The 22,533-nt window shown below is 44.7% G+C and overlaps 11 protein-coding genes across 11 annotated transcripts; 9 read left to right on the top strand and 2 right to left on the bottom strand.

Moving 5' to 3' along the window:
* Positions 1–94: 94 nt before the first annotated feature.
* On the top strand, positions 95–832 carry SAMD00019534_051990 (hypothetical protein; the record flags this gene model as incomplete). Its single annotated transcript, XM_012899670.1, has 1 exon — positions 95–832. The coding sequence occupies one exon, from the start codon at positions 95–97 to the stop codon at positions 830–832; it is 738 nt and encodes a 245-aa protein (XP_012755124.1).
* Positions 833–1,048: 216 nt separating this feature from the next.
* Positions 1,049–1,884, top strand: SAMD00019534_051980 (hypothetical protein; the record flags this gene model as incomplete). Its single annotated transcript, XM_012899669.1, has 4 exons — positions 1,049–1,108; positions 1,190–1,261; positions 1,325–1,515; positions 1,575–1,884. 4 exons carry the CDS (start codon positions 1,049–1,051, stop codon positions 1,882–1,884), a joined length of 633 nt encoding a protein of 210 aa, XP_012755123.1.
* Positions 1,885–2,210: 326 nt separating this feature from the next.
* On the top strand, positions 2,211–4,182 carry SAMD00019534_051970 (hypothetical protein; the record flags this gene model as incomplete). Its single annotated transcript, XM_012899668.1, has 5 exons — positions 2,211–2,249; positions 2,280–2,330; positions 2,415–2,516; positions 3,027–3,928; positions 4,074–4,182. Coding segments are annotated over 5 exons (1,203 nt in total), but the record flags the coding sequence as incomplete, so codon positions are not given.
* Positions 4,183–5,254: 1,072 nt separating this feature from the next.
* Positions 5,255–7,407, top strand: SAMD00019534_051960 (hypothetical protein; the record flags this gene model as incomplete). The annotated part of the gene is made up of 2 exons (XM_012899667.1): positions 5,255–6,206; positions 6,320–7,407. Coding segments are annotated over 2 exons (2,040 nt in total), but the record flags the coding sequence as incomplete, so codon positions are not given.
* Positions 7,408–7,791: 384 nt separating this feature from the next.
* SAMD00019534_051950 (hypothetical protein) lies at positions 7,792–9,058 on the bottom strand (the record flags this gene model as incomplete). Its single annotated transcript, XM_012899666.1, has 2 exons — positions 7,792–8,917; positions 9,048–9,058. The coding sequence occupies 2 exons, from the start codon at positions 9,056–9,058 to the stop codon at positions 7,792–7,794; spliced, it is 1,137 nt and encodes a 378-aa protein (XP_012755120.1).
* Positions 9,059–10,534: 1,476 nt separating this feature from the next.
* On the top strand, positions 10,535–11,008 carry SAMD00019534_051940 (hypothetical protein; the record flags this gene model as incomplete). Its single annotated transcript, XM_012899665.1, has 1 exon — positions 10,535–11,008. A coding segment is annotated over one exon (474 nt), but the record flags the coding sequence as incomplete, so codon positions are not given.
* A 255-nt stretch (positions 11,009–11,263) lies between these two features.
* Positions 11,264–14,311, top strand: SAMD00019534_051930 (hypothetical protein; the record flags this gene model as incomplete). The annotated part of the gene is made up of 5 exons (XM_012899664.1): positions 11,264–11,377; positions 11,458–13,232; positions 13,296–13,500; positions 13,567–14,112; positions 14,186–14,311. The coding sequence occupies 5 exons, from the start codon at positions 11,264–11,266 to the stop codon at positions 14,309–14,311; spliced, it is 2,766 nt and encodes a 921-aa protein (XP_012755118.1).
* A 423-nt stretch (positions 14,312–14,734) lies between these two features.
* On the top strand, positions 14,735–18,134 carry SAMD00019534_051920 (hypothetical protein; the record flags this gene model as incomplete). Its single annotated transcript, XM_012899663.1, has 8 exons — positions 14,735–15,014; positions 15,086–15,182; positions 15,252–15,616; positions 15,692–15,973; positions 16,043–16,234; positions 16,294–16,401; positions 16,464–17,096; positions 17,161–18,134. The coding sequence occupies 8 exons, from the start codon at positions 14,735–14,737 to the stop codon at positions 18,132–18,134; spliced, it is 2,931 nt and encodes a 976-aa protein (XP_012755117.1).
* A 36-nt stretch (positions 18,135–18,170) lies between these two features.
* SAMD00019534_051910 (hypothetical protein) lies at positions 18,171–19,508 on the bottom strand (the record flags this gene model as incomplete). The annotated part of the gene is made up of 1 exon (XM_012899662.1): positions 18,171–19,508. One exon carries the CDS (start codon positions 19,506–19,508, stop codon positions 18,171–18,173), a length of 1,338 nt encoding a protein of 445 aa, XP_012755116.1.
* A 34-nt stretch (positions 19,509–19,542) lies between these two features.
* On the top strand, positions 19,543–19,800 carry SAMD00019534_051900 (hypothetical protein; the record flags this gene model as incomplete). Its single annotated transcript, XM_012899661.1, has 1 exon — positions 19,543–19,800. The coding sequence occupies one exon, from the start codon at positions 19,543–19,545 to the stop codon at positions 19,798–19,800; it is 258 nt and encodes an 85-aa protein (XP_012755115.1).
* A 1,179-nt stretch (positions 19,801–20,979) lies between these two features.
* SAMD00019534_051890 (hypothetical protein) lies at positions 20,980–22,243 on the top strand (the record flags this gene model as incomplete). The annotated part of the gene is made up of 3 exons (XM_012899660.1): positions 20,980–21,163; positions 21,222–22,091; positions 22,149–22,243. The coding sequence occupies 3 exons, from the start codon at positions 20,980–20,982 to the stop codon at positions 22,241–22,243; spliced, it is 1,149 nt and encodes a 382-aa protein (XP_012755114.1).
* Between the last annotated feature and the right edge of the window lie 290 nt (positions 22,244–22,533).

Below are 22,533 nucleotides of genomic sequence, written 5' to 3'. Positions count from 1 at the left end.
TATCAATATAATAATTATAACAATGAAATTAACCATTGTTCCGGGAGCATCCCAAATCATATCATTGATTTATGCCATTATTGGTGATAAGGAAATGGCCAGAAAGATTCAAATCGAGTTTAGCAGGAACTGTCCAGTGGTGTCCCAGGTCAACTCATTAATACATTCAATTGCCGGCAATAATAAGGAGGCAAAGAGAATCCAACTCGAGTTTCTGGACACTCTCAGCCATCTCTGTGACAATATACCAATTGTTGGCCATGGTATAGGCTTATACCACCTTGCCAAAGGAAATTATAAGCGCGCTGAAGAGTCCTTTCTCTTGTCCACTCGCTCATTGGTCATGAATGGAGTCATAATGTTTAGTGGCGGTGTAGGCTACTTAGTCGCAGCTGGTATTGCTATTGTCGTTGGAGCGTCCTACGATTGTATGATGACATTAATACAGACATCTTCGCATGGCAAGTTCAAACCAGTTGGAGTAGTCAAGGATATTGATCACATCATTGAGGAGCACAAGAAGGGAAACTCAATTGTCGTACCAGTGGTGATGGCTATTGCTGGAGTTGCATTGGATGGAGTAAGAGGAGTATTGGATGTTGGTATCGATCATTTGGTCGCGTCCATCCTCCACAAAGGTCTCTTGCCCTCATCTCCAGTGCAAATTATTTCTGGCGACTTTGTTGGCCAGTCCATTGCTGGTGGAGCCGTTCCAAAGATCCAATCTCAAGATCTTGATCTGGCAAGCAACAAGAAAGAGGAACAAGACGAAGAGAACCAAATTCCTCTTCTAAATGTTGATGACTCCAACGATCATTTAAAGAAGAATTAGTTATAATACTTACTCCTTTTGTTTGAATAAACTCTATCTCTTTGTTTTTTAAAGTAGTGCTCTTTTTGAGTTAGGGCAAGGGTTTGGGAAGAGTGATCAAAATTTGAAAAAGGCGCCACTTTGATTCGGTTACCAACTTTTGAAAGTTCATATGGACCTTGGTATAATGATTGTTGTTGTATATAAGACTTCTTCCAACTCATTCATTGAATAGACATGTCATATCAACATCAAAGTAATTATTACGATATTGATCAGATACTCGCAGAGGAAGAGGTAAGTATGAATAACATTCCATGACCATGTCCATATCCTTAACATGATTGACTAACTTGTCACGATATCTTTGAACTCTAGAGGATAGTATCATGCTTTGAAACGGACGGCTATAACTTGGGTCATTTGGACCAGTCATCCATGCATCAGGATGTAAGTTTGTTAGCAATGTAGAGAGGTAGGTAGGACATCGACTTATCTTAATCAATCATACAGATGAAACAGGGCACATCACTTGAGTTACCATTCTGGCTCGCCAAGGTACTGAATAACAATGATATCATATCCAACTCACCACCTGTAATATATCTCGAGGACTTCAAGAACAAACTGATGGCTGATGCCAAGGTCATTTCAATGCGCAAGTTCCCCTACTATGATCGTTATGGTTCAATGATAGTTGCATTGTAAGTTCATTGATTGATTGAATGAATGAATGTAATACTTACTTACCTTGTGAATGAAGCTTTAAGGATGATTCATTGGCTAGGGTACTGGCCAAGGTGTTCAAGCAACGCCTGTTCAACATATTCACGCAGTCGATGCACTTGAAGAACACGGACATATCCAGACTGCAGTCCAATCTGACGTCTAGAGAGAACCATGTCTTTGAACTAGGATATCAGGCATCTGCAGACTATGACAGTTGGAAAGACAGGCGAGGTGATAAGATAGTGACATCCGATCGTAAATACACCGCTACAACAACAAATAACAGGCGTGATGAGACAATGTTAAAGAAAAGAAAGCGTATCACTGACAATGATGATGAGTAGACCATTAGACCATACAATATATATTTAATATTAAACATGTACAGACATTACATTACAATCACTTATTCATTCGTTCGATCCATTGTTAGACGTAGTTTCCACAAAAGAATGTTGTGTTTGCATTGTTTGTGTGAAGTTGCCTTTCGCGAAAGGTGTCGACTTCATTCATTCTAATTTAGTCATTCTTACTTGATTGAGCTCATATTAAGTATACCTTTACTTTATTTGTATATATACACCATACTTATACATACACACTATAAATGGACTTGTTAGCTGCATATGGTAGTGATGATGATGAAGACTCCACCAACAACAACAGCATAAATAACAACAATAATAATAGCAACAACAGCACACAGACAATATGTAAAGATAATGTACAACTAAAGGAGTTCACATCATTTAAACCTACTTCTATAGCACCTTCAGTACAATCTATTAGAGTATAGTATACAATGATTGAATGATAACAATGAATGAGTACGCGTCTTCTAACATCTTTGCATCATCATCATCGACAACAACAGGTACTTGAGAATAAGATAGACCCAAATGCAAGAGCACTTACATACAATGCAACATACGAGAGCATGCATGGAGATATAGCAGGTCCACAAACACCATTCTCAAGATCAAGTATGAATGATTGATTGAATGACTTACAATGACATGACGAATGCTAACGAACGATCACTCACTCAATCATACATAACATAGAACAAAGAATAGACCCAGCATTGAAGAATCACAAGACAGGCATTGTAGAGTCATTCCATGTGAATGACTTTGCTTTCAAAGAACAGTATCATACATTCCAATCACTTGGTTACGCCGCAGACCCAAGTGGCAATGGAGTGATTGGTAATCTGGACAACTATAGAGAGGGAATGACTGTGTTTAGCAGTAATATACGTCCAGAGGCAAAGAAGAAGAACAACAAGCGACAGCATGATGACCCTTCCGATGTGAAGGGATACCAAGGACCTTGGGCTGCCAAGGAGGAGGAGATCGAGCTCAAGTCGAGACAGGTCGAGCAGGACTTACAGGACGCTTCGAATGTTGTGCTCAGCGCCGAACAGCAGTCCTACTTGGATATGCGCAAGAAGCAGCAAAAGAAGAGTAAGGATGCTCCAGATGTCACTGCGACAATGCACAGGAAGCAGACGCGAGATTACATGGGCAGGAGTTGGCTGGAGCCATCGCCCGAGCTGCATCCAGGCGTCAACGATGCCTACCTGCCCAAGAAGCTCATCCACACATGGACTGGACACACCAAGGGTGTGTCGGCCATTCGTCTCATGCCCAAATATGGCAACCTGTTGCTGTCAGCAGGCAAGGATAGCACTGTCAAGATTTGGGATGTGTACAATGAGCGCGACTGCATCCAGACGTACACTGGACATGGACAGGCAGTTCGTGACATTTGCTTCAGAAACAATGGCAGACAGTTCTTGTCCTGTGCATATGATCGTATCACTCGTTTATGGGACACAGAGACAGGCAAGATCATCTCATCCTACACCAATGGTGCAGAGCCCATCTGCCTCAAGTTCAATCCAGACGAGGACAAGCAGCACCTTTTCCTGGTCGGTGGATCCGATCGCAAGATCCTCCAGTACGACACCAACTCAAACACCGTCGTCCAGGAGTACGACCAGCACATGGGCGCCATCAACACGCTCACCTTTATCGACAACAACCGACGTTTCGTATCGTCCAGTGATGACAAGTCGCTGAGAGTCTGGGAGTGGGACATCCCAGTCGTGATCAAGTACATCAGTGACCCAGAGATGCACAGCATGCCCGCAGTGGCCGTGCATCCCAATGGCAAGTGGTTTGCCGCACAGTCAATGGACAACCAAATCCTGATATACAGCGCACGTGACAAGTTCCGAATGAACAAGAAGAAGAGATTCCAAGGCCACACATCGGCTGGCTATGCATGCCAGGTTGGTTTCTCGCCTGATGGCAAGTATTTGATCAGTGGTGACGGCTCTGGCAAGGCGTACTTCTGGGACTGGAAGACATCTAAAGTTTATAAGTATGTAACATTAGTTAGTGAGCTCACTCGATGGTCGATGAGATCATAGATCGATCAATGTCCATTCGTGCAATGCACCCTTCTCCACTTTCCAATCTCCCTGTTGGCAGTTTACTGACTACCTCAAACCAATCAATAACAATAGGACACTGAACGCTCACGACGAAGTGTGCATCGGCATAGAGTGGCATCCTATTGAACAGTCTAAAGTGGTCACATGTGGATGGGATGGCAAGATTAAATATTGGGACTAGTTTGTCGTCTTCCTCAAGTCGACAGCTTTATCAATCAATCATTCATTCATGAATGCATGTACTCGCCCGCCCCCAACAACGTTGATCACAGGTTGATCTGCGACAACAGGTGGTATTTCTAGTTTCTAGTTTCTATTCATACCCTCAGCTGATTGACCGCCGGCTAGACAGACTCCGACAGTTGACGAGACTGACAGATCAGATCAAACCTCCCGAAACTCATTTATCTCCAACAGCATCCCCATATCGATCGATCTGGGTATGATAATACGTTCGTTCCATTTCGCTCGTTGGCAAAGGGACGTGCAAATGTACTGTTGTATGACCATTCTTTGGTCAATCGATGCAATTAATATCGCCTGATACTGTCCTTCATTTAGAAGGTGATCACCCCGCCCTATCTCCCCAAACAAGCTGATTGAAAGATCAAGTCGGCAACAATGACAGAAAGGGGGTGCTTCAAGTAAGTTATGTGATTGATTGTGTGTGTGTGGTTGAAAGATATCGTTTATCATTCGTTTTTGATCTATGTGGGGGGTAGTGGGTCCACTGGGGACGATCCTTTTGGTCTCCACAGGTCGATTTCGCATCCACCTTGATTTGGGGGCCAATAGTGATTGTGTGTGTTGCCAGTTAGGTCCTTGAGCAATGTGATTGGGCAGGACTAATTGTTTACACTACATAGTGGGGCTTTATGATACAGGGCCTATCAACTCAGTGAGGGCATGAATGGTGGTGTCTGGCCTTATCCATCTGGACCTGTTAGTGTTGGTGTTGGTTAGAGGGTGAGTGTGTGAAGTGTATGAGGATACAGTGTCAATGATTGATCGATTATTAATTAAACCTCTTTGTATCTCCTCATTGGTTTGGTTTGATTGATCGTATCAATCAATGCTTGCATGGATGGTACAATAGACGGTACATGTATAATCTCAACAACAGCGCGCAACACAACAACAACAACAACACATTTGGTCCAACCTTGCCCAAGACGACATTGTTCGAAACTCGTCTACTTCCTGTAGTCCATTAATCATCAATCAATCTTAAACACACACATAATCACACACATACACAATCAACCAACATGTACATGAACAACCACACACATATATTACTACTGTTGACATTGGCCTTCATGGGCATGGCCTTGGGCCAGACCTTGAAGATGGCCGTCCTGCTGCCAGGCGTCATCACGGACGTCTCCTTCAACTACATGGTCAACCAAGGCGCTGGCCGCTCTGAACAGCAGTTGCAAATATCCTCGTCGGCCATCCTGGAGATGGTCAACACGTACGACGAGGTCTACGACAACATCGTCAGCAGCATTAACAATGGATACAACTACATCATCACCTGTGATCCGAGCCAGGCCAGCGCCGCCTTTGACGCCGCCCACCGCTACGCGTCCAGACGCAAGGTCTACTTCCTGATCAGGACCTCCGGCGTGCACCAGGACAGCAACCAGTACATCTCGTCGTACGACCTCAACCCAATCTCGCCATTCTACATGCTTGGATACATTGCCGGTCTGAGTAGGAACAACATTGGACTGGTCGTGCCCGGTCCACCCGTGGAGAACTACTACACCGCCAACGCCTTTTACTCTGGCGTGGCCGCTGCCAATGCCAACGCCGTGGTCAATGTCGTCTCGACCAAATCGTACAACGACCCAGACACTGCACTTGGCGCCGTTAACATACTCAAGGGTCTGTCGATCGATGCCATCACCCAGAGCCAGTACACCATGAGCGTCTCACAATCCTTCCTCAAGCAAGGTGTTGCCGCCTTTGGCTCCAATGGATTCCCTCACGAGTCCGTCCTCGGCGACTTTGTTCTCCAGAGCATCGTAACCAACTATCACGTCCTGTTCACCCAAGTTGGACAATCAATCAAAGATCAGTCCTTTGAGAACACCCATCACTACCTCGACTTTAACAATGGATTCTACACACTTGATCGTTTCTCATTCTTGGTAAGTCCACTCATTCAATCATTCAATCATCCAATCAATCAATCACTCGCTAACCAACATTATTCATACATTAGTTGACACAATCAATGGTATCCAATGCCTCGGTTGTGTTGGACCAGCTCAAGGCCAATGACTTGAACTCACACCCATACCTCTGTACCGATCGCAACGTTGAAGTGTTTGGCTCCAAGTGCATTACTCATGCCGACATGTTGTCAATGACAGAGTTGTACGATGACGTTGTGGACAAGGGATACTACTCAGTGCCAACCACCGAGATCTATGACCGCGATCGTATCAACAAGGTCTTTATCTCAGTATCGTCCATTCAGATATTCGCCGGCTTGGTCCTGATGACCATGTGCATCTTCCTGCGCAACAAGTTGCCAGTGCAATACTCCAACCTGTTGTTCATCGGTGGACTTATGCTTGGAACATTGTTGGTGCCAATCGGTGTGATCTTGTTCAACACTCATCAGAAGACCAAGGGCCTGTGCATCTCCCGTGTCTGGATGATCTCGCTCGGCTACACCTTCCTCGTGGGCCTCATGATTATCAAGAACACCAGGATCTACCTCAAGTTCAATGAGCTGCTCGCCAAGAAGTCAGACAAGATCTCGCCCATCATGCCACAGCGTGTGTACAACCTGTACTCGGGCATCTTGCTGCTCAACCTCCTGTTGTTGGCCTTGTATTCTGGCGTTGGCGGCCCAACCAACTTTAACTCGCTTGGCCTCGACGGCATTGGCAAGTACGAGTTCACTCAAACCTGTGTGAACAACCAACATGGTGACAACATCCTGTACGCCTTGCTCGTGTTCCACGGTCTCCAGCTGCTCTATGGATGCGTCATCTCTTGGAAGACTCGCGTGATCGATCTCGAGGAGTTTGAGGAGACCCATGAGTTCGCCACCGTGACCTACCTCATCACATTCACGCTGTTCATCGTCATCCCATTGATGGCAGGCGTGGAGAGCCAGCGCAGTCGTGACGCCATCGTCTCTTCCATGGCCATCTTCACCACATTCACTGCCATGCTCATTATCTTTGGCAGCAAGATCTGGAAGATTTACAAGCCAACAGAGGATGACGGACTGCCCCAACTCAAGATGCAGCGAACAAGGAAGAACCAGACCACCATTTCCGGCGGCTCCCAATTTATGACCGCCATGAACAGTGGTGGCAGTGGCGGCAACAGTGGCACCAGTGGCTACAGTGGCGGTGGAAGTCGCGGCTACTCCAACTCCAGGGAATAAATATGTATACAAAGCGCTCAAAGACATGTACGAATATGATACGACGACGACGAACACGAACAGGAATCAAACTCCCCAGATATATATAGTTTACCCAATAAATCATTGGATAATAATAATAACAATAATAATACGTTGTACACTAACATGAGTTTGATATGATGCTACTTGAATGCTGTCCGTTTGACGGAAGGCCACTAATAATGTTTACTCCTACTCTACTACCAAGGGGGATGGAGACATCCCCCTTGTGATTGGTGGTTGATTGAGATTGAATGAATGAATGGGCGGATGGATGGATGTTGGTGACTGATTGATTGAGTGAATGATTGAATGACTGATTGGTACTGGCTAAGGATCGCCTACTGACTGAGTGTTTCAAGCAACAATGAAGTTACAATCAACATTGTTTGACTCAATGAGCTGGGCTGCACCAGTTGGACCGTCAATGGACTTGGATAGGACATTCTGTCGGTCAAAGTTGCACACGACCACATCGTAGCCACCGTCAAAGCCGTGGATTGTCTTGTTGGTCATGGCAAACTCGGGCATGTCAATGTTGAACGCAGAGTATGGGTCACCGCATGGTGCACCATCCTCACAGTAGAGGGCGGCAGTGAAGCGGCCGGGCTTGAACACGGCCAGGACGTCCTGGAGAAGCTGGTTGTAGTCGGCGACGGCGAGGTTGGTGTCAAACGAGACGTAGGAGCAGTGGTCCTCGGGGGTAATGTGGATGGTCCAGTAAGCCTTGTTGCGCAGGCCGTTCATCGAGTAGCCGCATGGCTCAAACTGGAAGTCGTCAATGATGGATCCAGGGATAAGGTTGGCGATGCCGCTGCTGACGGTGGTGTCCCAAGCAGTGACGCCCTCGCGCTTGAAGAACTGCTTCATGACCTCCTGGTCGAGATCGTGCATCATCACCTCGAATGTCTGCTCGGTGCGCTGCAAAGTGTTGCCCTGTCGCATGTCAGCAATGTAGAGGTTCCAATGGTCCTTGGTGAGGGGGCCCATCACGTAGGCCTGTCCGTTGAAGGTCTTGTTGAGGTACTTGACCTCGTCGTCGAAAGAGCAGTGAGGGAACACCTGCTTGTGGGGGTTGTTGAGGTTCTTACGCGAGAAGAGAACCATCTCAATCTCCAGGCCACACTCTCTGCCAACCTCGACCATCTTATCGACGAGGTGAAGCAAAGTGGTGGTGCCGCAGGTCTTGACCATGACACGGCGTGGGTAAACAAACAGCGATGACTCTGAGAGCACGTACGAGTCCATAAAGTCGTTGCTGGTCTGGCTGATGATAGTGCAACGGGCAGAGTCCAAGACGGACTGCCATCTCTCCTTGTTGAGTGTTCGGAGTCCCAAACGAGATGGTTGAGACTTTCCAGTCTTGTTAATTGGATGGAAACGAATGTCGAGCTTCTTCTCTGGTCCCTCGAATCCTCCTGGGAAGCATTGCTCCTCTACCTCAAATCCTGCATCGGACTCATTGAAGGTCTTGTTTGTTGTCCTAGAATGAGAAAGGAAGTACAAAAAATGTTAGGTCAGATGATCAAAAAAAAAAGTGAAAAAGACGAGTCGGTCACGTGATATTTATCGTGTCACGTGACATATTCCTGAAATATCAGCTAACTACTTACATGATTGGCATAGTATGTTTGGTTGTTGTTTAAACGGTCGTTCTTTTTGTTTGAGTGTAAGGTGTTGTATATGTGTATCGATCGATATTCGAGTCGTGTCGTGTCGGTTCGATATTTTAAGAATATATTAAGAGTAGGAGTATTGATTGTTGATAATAGCTTGTGAAATTGTGTTATAGTATATAATTATAGTATATAATAGATTATAATAGCGAACGCTAGGAAATTCCTGTGTCGGCAACGTAGAGTGCGAGAGTGAAGTTGAAAGAAGTTAGCTTCCTTTGGCACCCCTTGGACATAAAGTCGGTAGTATGAACAAAGGGTAGGAGAACGGCTTTCGAATCCACGAAGGGGGTTTAGTTAAGCACAAGTACTTGGTGCTCTTTTATATTATAGCTCTATCACTCCGGTTAAGCAGGTGACAAAACGTCTAATATAAAAGTCTACTCTTTAAAAAAAAGTAAGACAATGTTAATGTATATATGAATAGTAGTTTGAAAATATGTTAAGAAGTAACAAAGTAATGTTGTTGAGTTAAAGCTTGTATGTATAGATATAAAGATAGATAATTATATGTTTGTTGTTGAGCAAGTATGAGAATACGCGTGTATGTGTTGTCAGTGCGAACGACTTAGGGTTAAGCGAATGGGCTCACCCCCAACATTCGTATGAAATGAAAAAAAAAAGAAAAATTAAATAATGGGAAGCGAGAGAAAGCAACCCAGATTACCCATTTGGGAAGTTCATCCCCAGATGATAACTCAAAGTGTTTGAAGTTACTCCTTAAGAGTCAGTTTGTTACTAATTGCGAATTGTTGTGTATCTTCATTAACACACATGTTGGAAGTACTTCGTAGATAGATATATATTATTAATAATAAAAATAAATTGTTATGTTTGTGTGTGTTGTATTTTTGTTTGTTATTGTTGTCCGGTATTCGATAATTATAAATCTTTAAATATACCCGATATAGACAATAATAATGTTTTTGTTGGTCAATGAAAAATAATAATAATCAACTGTTGACCAAATAACCAGGTCAAAATAGTTGGTCGAACAAATAAAGGTGGGGGTTCCGGAATCGCTTCAGGATTGTTCTTCACTTCCGGAATTATTGGGTGGGGTCTACACTTTGGGGGTCGTAAAGCGCTTTTGCTCGAGACCATTCAAATAAACACTAGTGTCATTTACACTGACTCCAATCAATTCTAAAGACTTCGAATTGGAAGGGCGCACTCGGTTCCTGAATATCACTGAATCGTTCCAACTTGGTGATCGAAAGAAATTGTTTGGCAACATGCTACTCCAATTGACAATGGACATTGTCCATCCATTGTTTATAAATAATCGATTGATGGATCGGTAAAGACATCAATTCAACAATCTAACAATCAAACAACAAAGATAGATACTTACAGCAAGAAGCTTACAAAGTAATCAAACACTTATATATATACTTACATTCATTAATACATACCAAATATAAATAATAATCATGGGTCTCTTCTCAAGAAAGCACAAGTCAAGCACCAAGTCCGCCACTGAGGTTCCTCCAACAGTTGCCAAGGTTGTCCCAGCAGCAGCACCAGTAGCACAGGTGCCACATTATAGCTTTAAGTCCGAGAACTATCAGGTGGCCGAGGGAATCCAAGAGATACTCAAGGGTATTTTGGAGGGCAGAATATTAGAGATCTTTGACAAGTACTATCACAAGGACATTGTGATGTATGAGAAGGGCGATTCAACCAACCGTGTGGGCAAGGCTGCCAATAGGATTGCCGAGGAGAACTTCCTCAAGAACGCTACATTCCACGAGGCAAGAGTTGAGAAGTTGATCATCGATGGCAACAACACAGCATACCAGATGTATATGGACTTCACCTATGGCGGTCACAGAGTACAAAAGACTCAATGGGCTATGCAAGAGTGGAAGGATGGTCTTGTCATCAAGGAGGAGTTCAACTAATTTAATCTCTTATATATAGATATATTTATAAATACAATAAATACAAATAATACATATTGTACATAACTTCAATTATTTGTTGTTTGTTATATCTCTTCAATTAATTAAGTGTGTCAAAGGCAAGATCTTGAATTCTTGGAAGTGTGACTTTGCGCGCGAAACTAACTTCAATTTGAATCACTACACTTCGTCACACATTCATTCATTTGCCTGTTCATTCATTACAACATACATACTATACATACAAGAATGGAACCATCAGCAGAGGATGAGAAGGTACAGTTGAAGGAGGATAAGGGATTTGTTACATTCTATAAATCAATAGAGAAGAAAGATAATGTTATAAAGTTATTCGATAGAAAGGTAGGTAGGCAGGGCAGACAGAGCCAAAGCAAGCAGGAGATGAATGTGTAGGACAACACTAACAATGAATGATTGAACAGGGTTACTACTCAATACATGGTGATGATGCTGTGTTTGTTGCAATGTTACACTTCAAATCAATGAAAGCCCTCAAGTATTGGGCTGATGTACCTTCAACACCTTTGAAGAAACAACGTGTTGACACATCAGCAGCAGCAAGCAAGGCCAAACCAACTCTATCACGCTCCGGTTCAATGCTCGATGACAATATTGGCAGCGGATCACAAGATGCTCAGCCTGGCTTTGCCTATCTGACGATTAGAGAGGGCATTGAGTTTGAAACCGTCGTTCAAAAGTTGGTGGCGGAGAAACTACGCGTGGAGATATGGTCACAGAAGCCCAACAGAATCAATCAGTGGGAGGTGTCCAGACATTGCTCACCTGGCAACATTCAAATGTTCGAGGATGTCCTCAATATGAAGGGTCAATCACTCATGGTGGCACTGCGCGTGTCATCCGAGCGGGGCAACAGAGTTATTGGTGCGGCATTTGGAGACGCCAGTCTCAAGACACTGGGCGTCCTGCAGTTCGTCGACAACGAGCATCTGTCCAACTTGGGATCATTCCTGCTGCAGATGGGCGTCAAGGAGTGCCTCATCCACGTGGACGAGAAGAGTGTAGACAACAAGCGAGTGGTGGAGAAGCTGCAGGACTGCGACCTCCCCTTCACCGACATCCCCAACGCGGACTTCAACGTCAAGAACATCGAGCAAGACCTGACCACGTTGCTGGGCTCGGTCAACAGCGTGCTGAATGAGCTCAATCAAGAGCACGCAATGCAGGCGCTCAGCTGTCTCATCAAGCATCTCGACCTGCTATCCAACCCCAACTACTTTGGCAAGTTCAAACTGGAGACATTCAATCTCGACAGCTACATGCGTCTGGACTCGGCCACGTTCCGCGGCCTGAACATCATCTCGGACGACGAGAGCAGCAAGTCGATGAGCATCTTCAACCTGCTGGACAAGTGCAACACACCAATGGGCTCAAGGAAGCTGGCGCAGTGGATCAAGCAGCCACTAGTCGACGCCGACGAGATTGAGAAGCGACTCAACTTTGTCGAGGTCTTTGTCGATGCGCTCGAACTCCGCCAATCACTCAAGTCCAACGACCTCAAGAAGATATGCGACCTCGACCGTCTGTCCAAGAAGTTTGTCGGTGGCAAGGCCAACCTCGAGGACTGCGTCAACCTCTACGGCATCGTGCAGCGTCTCCCCGTGCTCCTGTCATCGCTACAGAACTACTCGGGCCAGTGCGCTGAGCTTGTCAGCGAGTCGTTCACCGTGCCCCTCGAGAGCATCGTCAGCAACTTTGCTCAGTACCTCGCGATGGTCGAGCAGACGATCGACCTGGACCTGGCCAACGACTCGCACGAGTATGTGATCCGATCGACATTCAGCGAGGTGCTTTCCAAAATCGACACACAAAAGAAGAACGTCATGAACAAGATCAATCAATTGCGAGAGAAGATTGCCGATGACCTGGGCATCGATGAGGCAAAGCTCAAGCTGCATCAGTCGGACAAGGATGGCTATCTGTTCAGGATGGGTCGCAAGGATGAGAAGCTGATTCGTGGCAGCACAAGCAAGTACTTCACACATGGTACACAGAAGGACGGAGTCAGGTTCTCCACCACCGAGCTGCGCACACTCAACGAGCAGTACACCAAGCTCGCCAGTCTCTACTCCGAGAAGCAACAATCACTTGTCCAACAAGCTCTCGATGTGGCCGCCAGTTTCATTCCATTGGTCGATGAGCTGAGTGCCCTTATTGCCACCATTGATGTATATGTAAAGTAAGTTATTCATCACTCGATGAATCAATCAATCACTCACTAACTCACTCAATCAAACATTAGTTTGGCACATGTATCAGCAACAGCACCAACACCTTTTGTTCGACCAAAGATGCATCCAATGGGTACTGGAGACACTGTGATTGTTGGCGGCAGACATCCTTGTGTTGAGATACAAGACGGCGTCAACTTTATTCCAAACGACATTCAACTAATACGCGACAAGTCCAAGTTCCACGTCATCACTGGTCCAAACATGGGTGGAAAGGTATGTCCATGATCGATCCATCCATCCATCTCATTCACTAACTCACTCAATCGATCAAACAAACAGTCAACATTCATTAGACAGACAGGTATCATTATATTGATGGCACAGATTGGTTGCTTTGTTCCAGCTGACGAGGCATCAATCTCGATCGTTGACTGCATATTGACGAGGATTGGCGCAGGTGATAGTCAACTTCGTGGTGTCTCAACGTTCATGGCAGAGATGCTCGAGACGTCCTACATCTTGAGGACGGCAACTCAGAACTCTTTGATCATTATCGATGAGCTTGGCCGTGGTACGTCCACCTATGATGGCTTTGGCCTGGCATGGGGCATTGCCGAGTACATTTGCAATCAGATCGGTGCCTTTTGTCTGTTTGCCACTCACTTCCACGAGCTCACTGTCCTGTCCGACCTGATTCCAGTGGTCAACAACCTTCATGTATCTGCCAACATTAGTGACAACAGACTGACATTGATGTACAAGGTTGAGGAAGGAAGTTGCGATCAAAGTTTCGGTATACACGTAGCCATCATGGCTGGTTTCCCACAAGAGGTCATCGACGTGGCCAAGGCCAAAGCCAACGAGCTAGAGTCATTCGAATCAAATGTAAGTACTGGTACCGGCACGCCTCAATCACTCGCTCCCGAGCTCACCCACTAACTCACACACCTTGCCTCAGTCATTGAAGAAGAACATCAATCAGTTCTTGGAGGAGTTCAAACAGATGGACTTGGAGAAGCTGCCAGCTGAGAAGGGATTGAGCATGGTCAACGACCTTTTGTTGAAGTATGCTATCGAAGAATGATGGAGAGATGGTAAGAATAAACTATTACTGTCCCTGCCACAGCCAATCGACACGTTTAGCAACAGATACGCGATCACTATCATCAAACGTTACAAATCATCGGGGATTACACGAACCAGACTTGCAGATTTTTTAGTGATCGTGGGTGGACCACGAAGAGTCTCTTAAGATGAGAACCAAAATATCTACAAACTGGTATTGGGCATACCTCAAGACCTGACAGCCGTCTCTTTGATCACTCCGATACCCAGTGTCGCGTGATGATCGATGTTTCTCTGATGAGTGGTCCTTCCTCCACTTCTTCTTCTTTCTTCCTAACCAATCCTATCCACACCACGATCATCAACAACACTCCAACAATTATTATCAAACATAATATCAAACCTAATATCTATCTAACAAGATATAGAATAAGATATATCCATGGATTCATCATTACAACCAATATTATTCATATTAGTTGTAGCATTGTTGGCTCATTCCAACTTTATCAAATATGGATTGGTCGTTGGTCAGGTGACCACAACAACATTCACCAATCCAGACAATGGGCATAACTACACTTTGTTGTACTCGACAGATAGTTCCAAACTCAACTTCACCTATGATGAAGCAACTGCCTATGTTGCCTCCAAGTATCCCAAAGGTTATCTCGCCACAATCACAACACAACGTGAATACAACTTTGTTGTGAGCAAAATGGGTATGTTGGTATACACACATTGGAGCTATTCCACTCCCTCACTCACTCAACTCATTCACATATTGGATTAGCTGATGATCAATCATTATGGCTTGGAGCGAACTCTAGACCACCCAATGATGAGACGTTGTACTCTTGGAAAACTGGACCAGAGGCTGGCCAACCATTGTATGATAGGAAGTATAGCAAGTGTTTTGGTTACTGTAGATTCATTAGGAATCAACCTGATAACAATAGAGCAGAACCTCAGACTGATGTATACTTTTGGCGTAACTATGCATGGGATGATCTGTCACCTACTGAACAGAACATTGGAGGTATACTCATTGAGTATGGTGGTGAGAAAGATCCAGTTGTATGGCCAACAGACTGCCAACCTGGAAATATAACAATCACCAACTTGGACAAACGACCATTCAACATATCAAATCTTAAAGTTACAATCACCAACAGTACAAGGAAGCGAGATAGCTTTGAATGTACACTCAACACAGTTTCCAGCACATCAGTCAAGTGTCCTACACCATTCATGGTTGGTGAGTATGACATACTCATCACGGATGGTGTCCAGAGCTACTCCCACAAGGGATACCATCCAAACAGTATGTACCCCTAAACTCTCAGTCTCAACCCAATCAATCAACCAACAACTGACCATGACCAACTCAATCAAACAGTGCCAATGATATCATCAATGTATCCTGGATTGTATGCTGGTGACTTGATAACAATCAATGGGCAGAACTTTGGTGACTCGCTAGAGTATGTGGAGTCAGTGAAGATCAGTACCCTCAAGGTAGCTTGCAAGCCACTTAAGATGCTAGTACCTGATCGATCATTTACTTGTAACCTTACTGCCTCAATCAACTCCACAACTGTCACCTCCTTGCAAGGTATATCAGCAGTTGATATACAGATTGGTGGAGTACTCATGAAAGATATCTCAAGGATTGCTATGTGTATGTATCATTACCTTTGGTTTGTTCAAATGCATCATGATCTAACAATCTTTTTATTATCATTCATAGACAACAAGGATACTTCCAGTTTCATCATGTCAACTGGCAATTATTATAGCACTGGTATTCCGATTAAAGAATACTTTGTGGCTGAAGGATTGCCATGTCAGGTATTCTCTCCAGTGAAACAAAGTGATATGATCTTTGTTAGAAGTTTATTCAGCAATGTATCAATGTACTATCCATCAAAGAATGTCAGCAGTATGTAACATACCCTCGTCATTCAAACAAACAATCCCTTTTCTAACATCCATATTTAGCAAGCTTCCAGTTCATTAATGGTCCGCACAAAGGTGCAAACATCCTGACCAACAATGTTATAAATAGCGCAATCTTCTCTCCCGGTACAGCAGTCATCTCCAACACTTGTATGTACAAGAAGCCATACCAAAACGTCCAACTCCTAACCAATCCCACCATTCCACTTAAGCCATCACAATGACAATATTGTCAGCTGACTATACCAAGACAGGACTCAGCTTTAAGCAGTTGGTCGGTGCTTACAATTATTACTATGTTATATTTAATACTACCTTGCCTGCTCCTGTATTCCTGACGACAGGCAATTTCACAATTCCTACTTCTGGTGGTTGGATCAGCCTCCCAGTGGACAACCTCAAACTATCAAGCAGTAACTACACATTGGTATTAGGTGGTTTAAAGATTGAACCAATCTACATTGTTCCATTCCAGAACAACAACACTCTTGGTGTGATGTTTGGAAGTGGTTATGGGTCAGCTCGATCACTTGTACTATATGTGGAGAATAACAAGACTACAAATCAAGTCCAACTTGGTTATTATCCACCAGTGTTGAAATCACTATCAATAGCTCCATTTGATGGTGGTCTAGTGACACTAACTGGAGATCAGTTTGGAAATGAGTCATCAGTCATCCAACTCATTTACAATGGCGACCAATCTATCAACTCCAACTTAAACTTATCCATCATCCAACCTCATCAATCAATCAGCTTCAACATTCCCCCTGGACTCAATCAGAACAAACTACAATTGAATGTTGGTGGACAACTATCAAACATCTTAAACTTTACTTACACAGGTATGTACCCAAAGTTGCCCAAGTTTGATAATCCAATCACTCATTCAATCATTCCAAACTTCAGATGGATGTGGACCAGGAGCACTTTGCTCTGGAAGAGGTCAATGTATTTATGGTACATGTAATTGTACAACCGAGGGATACAATGGTCCAATTTGTAATACTACAGCATCATCAACAACCAATGTTGACCCTGTTGTCAACCCAAGTAGTGCATTATTTGGAGAGTTCTCAATCTTCTTCACACATATACGTGAGATGGATGGCAATGGTGTACCTTTGGTAACATATCCAGTGGCTGATGTACAATGGAATATCAATGTAAACACTACAACCAATCAAGTATCATTTGGTACACTATCCTATATCCAAGATTTCAACATCACAGTCAACATTACCAAGTTTATCAATCAGACCACATTGGACTTTGGCGGCCAGACTATCCTCATTGATGCCAACTCGATCAAGTCCGACGTTACTCTTGCAGGCTGGCCATTCAAATCATATACCAACACACTCGAGTTGATCTATCGCATCCAATCACCTTCCAAGTCGACTCGATGCCATGATTCAACAATCAGCCAGAACCCCAATCAGCAGAGCGACCTCCGCTACATTGAGATGCAGGTCGGTGACAAGGTGTTGGTGTCCAAGTTCATCAATGTGGTGCAGGTCGACTCAAGACTCAGCGTGAGCAATGTCAGGACACTCGACCTCACTGATCCATTCTTTGAGCAGACAAACTACACCCAGGGAGCCGATACGCTTGGTGTCGTGTTCGCGCTCGTGACCCCTTCATTCCGCGATCAAGCAGTGATCGACCCCAACTTCTCCTATCTAACCGACAGTGGTGTGGACTCACTGACGAACAAATGTGTGGAACACAAGTCCAACTGGTGGATAATCGCTGTTGCCGTTGGAGGCGCGGCAATATTACTGGCCGCAGCCATTGGCACTGGCGTGTTCTTGAAGAAGCGTCTCAGATTCAGACGAGAAGACAAGAGGATTGACATGATATCAATGAACAGCACCACATAATCATGAGTATGATTGATGTGGCCATTTCCAACATTGCTAAGTTGCTTCATTATCATTATGGTCAGGTGCTTCAAGTAATTGATCTCTTGTTAAGAATCTAAATGCTGATGGCACACTATGATCGTATTGATGTGTCGCCACCACTACGCCACCTTCTGCAGTCATTCGCAGGATGCACTCCTTGTCTAAAGTACTATGAGTGAGGATGAAGGTTGTGATTGTTGGGAAAGCTAGGACCAACCTTGGAAGGTTAAGGGTGACAAACTCGTGGAACTTCTCCTCGCCAGTCAGGTCGACGGTTAGCGAGGTCAACTTTGCCTCGCGGAATGGTTTCCCGGTGCTGGTGTACTCTTGGTCGCTTGGGCTGGAGCATATTTTCAGTCGACGGAGCGAGTTGGGCAGGGAGTTGGGGGTGTGCAACTGGAAGTTGCAGTTGTCGAACGACAACGATGTGAGTGCCGAAGGCAGGTGAGCTGGGTTGATGTGTTGATTGTACTTGGCACCAAACCTGAGCGTGGTGATGGACACCGGAAGGATGTGCTCCTCGATCACTTGGTTGAATACTGGACCAAACTCCAGGACTTGCAATTCTTGAGGGAGTGATCGTGGCGCAATCACCATATTCTCAACGCTCAGATAGGTGAGCGTCGGGGGCAGCGCAACGGGAGCAGGGATACTAGCAGAGATGAAGGAGAGCAATTTGATCCTTGCAGGCGCCGTGGTTGGTTGTCGATAGACGCTCAACTCGGTGAGGGACCGGGGATAGACAAAGTTCTCGGGTAGTTGTCGCATGTACTTGAGTGTTCGCAGTGATGAAGGGAGCACTTGATGATTCAGCACCGCATTGAAAGAGAAGTCAAAATAGCAGAGTGCCGGTGGGAGTACTCCTGCTTCCATCGGGTGTCTGTAGGCTGCGCCAAGGGTCAAAGATGTGAGCTCCCTTGGGAGAGTGCGCTTGGTAAGCTTCATGTTGAAGCTGTTCATAAACTGGCCGCCTTGCCCAAAGCTGAGTGTTCTCAGTGATGTGGGGAATGAATCATCATCGATGTGCCGATTGAAACTGTTGCCAAATGTCAGCTCGATGAGGTTGTCGGGGAGCACCTCTTTCTTGAACATTCTGTTGTACTTGGCACCAAACTTGAGCGAGGTGATGCTCGACGGCAGTTTTCCCGGTGGAATGGCAATGTGAAAAGAGTCGTTGAATGTAAGAGATGTGACTGTTGATGGGATTGTTCCACGCTTGATAGGACTTTCATGCTCGTAGATCACTTGTTGTTCGATTTGTTGTGACTGTTCCCGCAGCCATGTGTGGAACTGTTTGCATGTTAGTGAAAATAGCACCTTGTCCGCTGGATCCAGTTTTTGATATATCATCCTCAAAAGAATGATTGGGAAATTGACTCCACATATGGCCATTGGTGACTGTGCTCTTGCCCGTTGGCGTGTCAATGGTATTGTTTTTGTTGTAGTTGTCGTAGTCGTAGTGGTCGTCGTGGTTGCTGGTGACTTTGGCGTTGACATAATCTCCATCTTTGTTGGTGTCATTGTTTTTGGTGTGGACTTGGGCGTTGTGATTGGTGTAGTAGACTTTGGCGTTGTGACTGGTGATAATGTTGTGTTCTTTGATGGTGTGACTGGTTTGCTACCATTGCTCTTGTTGTTGTAGGTGCTGTTGTTTGTTCCGCTCTTGTGTGTTTTGCTCTTGTTGTTTTTGTTTCCAGCACTGCTGTTTGTGTTGTTGCTGCTAGTGCCACTGAAGAATTCAATCTCTCTCTCCACCAGATCCCTGTGATCAGCATACATGTGATCGCTCCAATGGTCCATCATGATGAGTTCAGTGCATAATGGACATGCTTGCCAATCCACACCAGCATCAATGTCACCGCCGCCGTCGTCAGACTCGACCGCATCTGATGTTGATTCACTTGACTCTGACATGGCTACATCTTCATTCTTCACATTGATATTGCACTTGCTTTCAATTTCATTATTATCTTCTTCATTGTCATTGCCATTGTAATAATCATTGCCACCACCAGATTCAAATATATTGTATTCAAAATAGTCTTTGTTGTCTTTGTTGTCGGTGTTGTTGTTGTTGTTATCAGTGTTGTTGTCGGTGTTGATGTTGGAATGTGAAGGAGGTGGAGGAGGATCAATAGCAGCAGGAGGTGGATGGGAAGGAGGAGGTGGAGGATCTATAGCAGCCAGAGGAGAAGGAGGAGGTTGATGAGGCGGTGGAAGTAGCTTCTGTTGTAGTAGTTCGACCTCTTGTTCAAGTTGCTTCAACTTGTTGATTAGGGTATCATTCTCATCCTTTAGAGTATTGTTCTGAGACTTGAGCTGATCAAACTCCTCTACAGTCGGTAGGCTGAATCCATAATCTTTTGCTAGAGATGGTAGACATTCCTCTCTAACATGTTTAGGTACTTCAAGATAAGGTAACTCCTTTCTACATATTATACACATCGCACAAACAACCATGTTATTGTTGTTGTTTGCCTCTCTATCTCTATCTCTATCTCTATCTTTATGAATGTAGACGAATGTGGAGTTGAATGAATTCTTTGTAGTGTGTTCATTTAATGAAATGAAGCAAGTTCGCAGATCTGAAGATAATCAAGGCACTTTGCCCATTCACATACAATTTGAACGAACTGATTGACAGACGATTAGGTAGTTAGCTGCAAGGTATAAATTGAGAAACACTATAGTGTACATACCATACCATACAGCATAAGATATAGTTATAATCATGAATATGTTTAGACGACTGGGGACAGGGACATGCACTGCTCTGTCTACATTGAGTACACACTCGGTTAAATCGAGGAGTATGAGTAGTATGAGCTCGGCAAGTACTAGTACAAGCAAGTTATACTCCTTTGGTTGTGCCATCGATGGTAAACTAGCTAATGGTCGCATAGATGGCTACGAAGCTTATCCATATCACATTGAACAAGTCGATGGCCACTCAAAGTTCAACTACATTGGTTGTGGTCACTATCACAGCATGTTCATAAGCAATGGTATGTATATGATTGATAGAGACCCAATCATTCCTTGTACTTACCCGTTAATCACTAGACTCCAAACTATACTCATGGGGATGGACATCATTTGTAGGTGGAGAGAAGGGAAAGAAGGAGACAAACTACAAGGCCACGTACCCTACACGTGTGGACAACAATGATAATGACTTGTTGGTAAAGAGTGTGGCGGGAGGTAGACGACATACACTCATTGTAGATACACAAGGTCAATTATACTCCTTTGGCGTTGGATCAGAATATCAACTGGGTCATGGTGATAAGCTGCATCAGGTCACACCTACAAAGGTTACCGCACTGAATGGCGTCAACATTGTCAAAGCAGTTTGTGGATGGGGTCACTCAATGGCGCTGAGCAGCAATGGAGAGGTCTATGTCTGGGGATGGGCCAAGGATGGACAGCTCGGTTTGGGCGGTCGCCAATCAGACGACCTTGCCCCGGTCACATTGCCAGTCGTGCTGGATCAACTGCGGCAGCACAGGATTGTCGATATATATGCAGGATCAGACTACTCGATGGCACTCACAGACAGGGGAGAACTGCTGTCTTGGGGAAGTGGCGAGTTTGGACAACTTGGCCATGGCGACAACCAACATCAATATCGACCAAAGATGATTGATGGACTGACAATCACAACAAAGGATAGTACAAGACGTGTGTCTTGTGGCTTCTCTCACACATTGATCATTGATGACAATGGTGCATTGGTGTCGTTTGGCTGGAATGGAAGTGGACAACTTGGACTGGGAGATACAGACAATCGATACACACCAACTAGTCTGCCGCCAGACAATCACTTTGGCAATGATACATTGGTGCAAGTTGCCGCTGGCCGAGCACACTCTGCCGCACTTACAAAGAGTGGACATCTGTATACATGGGGCAGCATGGCCAAAGGCAAGCTGGGTATTGGCGGKGGAGGTGGTGCTTCCAACGATGTCAACATGTGTCTGCCACAACGAGTGGAGGAGTTCAGTGAAGATAACAACCTAGAGAGTGAAGAAATTGCAGAACAAGTAGCTTGTGGATTCGATCATACTCTGGTGATGATCAAGTAAAGAACAATCAATCAGTCAATCATAATTGTATGTCCCCGATACCAACGACAGAATTCTTCAGATACTTCCGAGAGGCTCCCAGTGTGGTGGTTGATATTTTGATCAAAAAAGGGTCGTTTTGCGAGTCCCTGATCATTCATACGAACTTACCTGCAAAACTGAGACACAGCCCTCCTTTTTGGAGCATTGCTAGGAATGATGATTGTTCCCTGTGTTGGCCTAAGTTTGAAACAAGTACATTGTTTGGTAAAAGAGTTACAAACAGATACAGATAGAGATACAGATACAGA

The sequence above is a fragment of the Acytostelium subglobosum genome (genome assembly GCF_000787575.1).
Source record: "Acytostelium subglobosum LB1 DNA, scaffold: scaffold9, whole genome shotgun sequence".
In the NCBI taxonomy this organism is placed as follows: domain Eukaryota; phylum Evosea; class Eumycetozoa; order Acytosteliales; family Acytosteliaceae; genus Acytostelium; species Acytostelium subglobosum.
The sequence above is the reverse complement of the archived record's forward strand: the minus strand, read 5'-3'. Positions and strand labels throughout refer to the sequence as shown.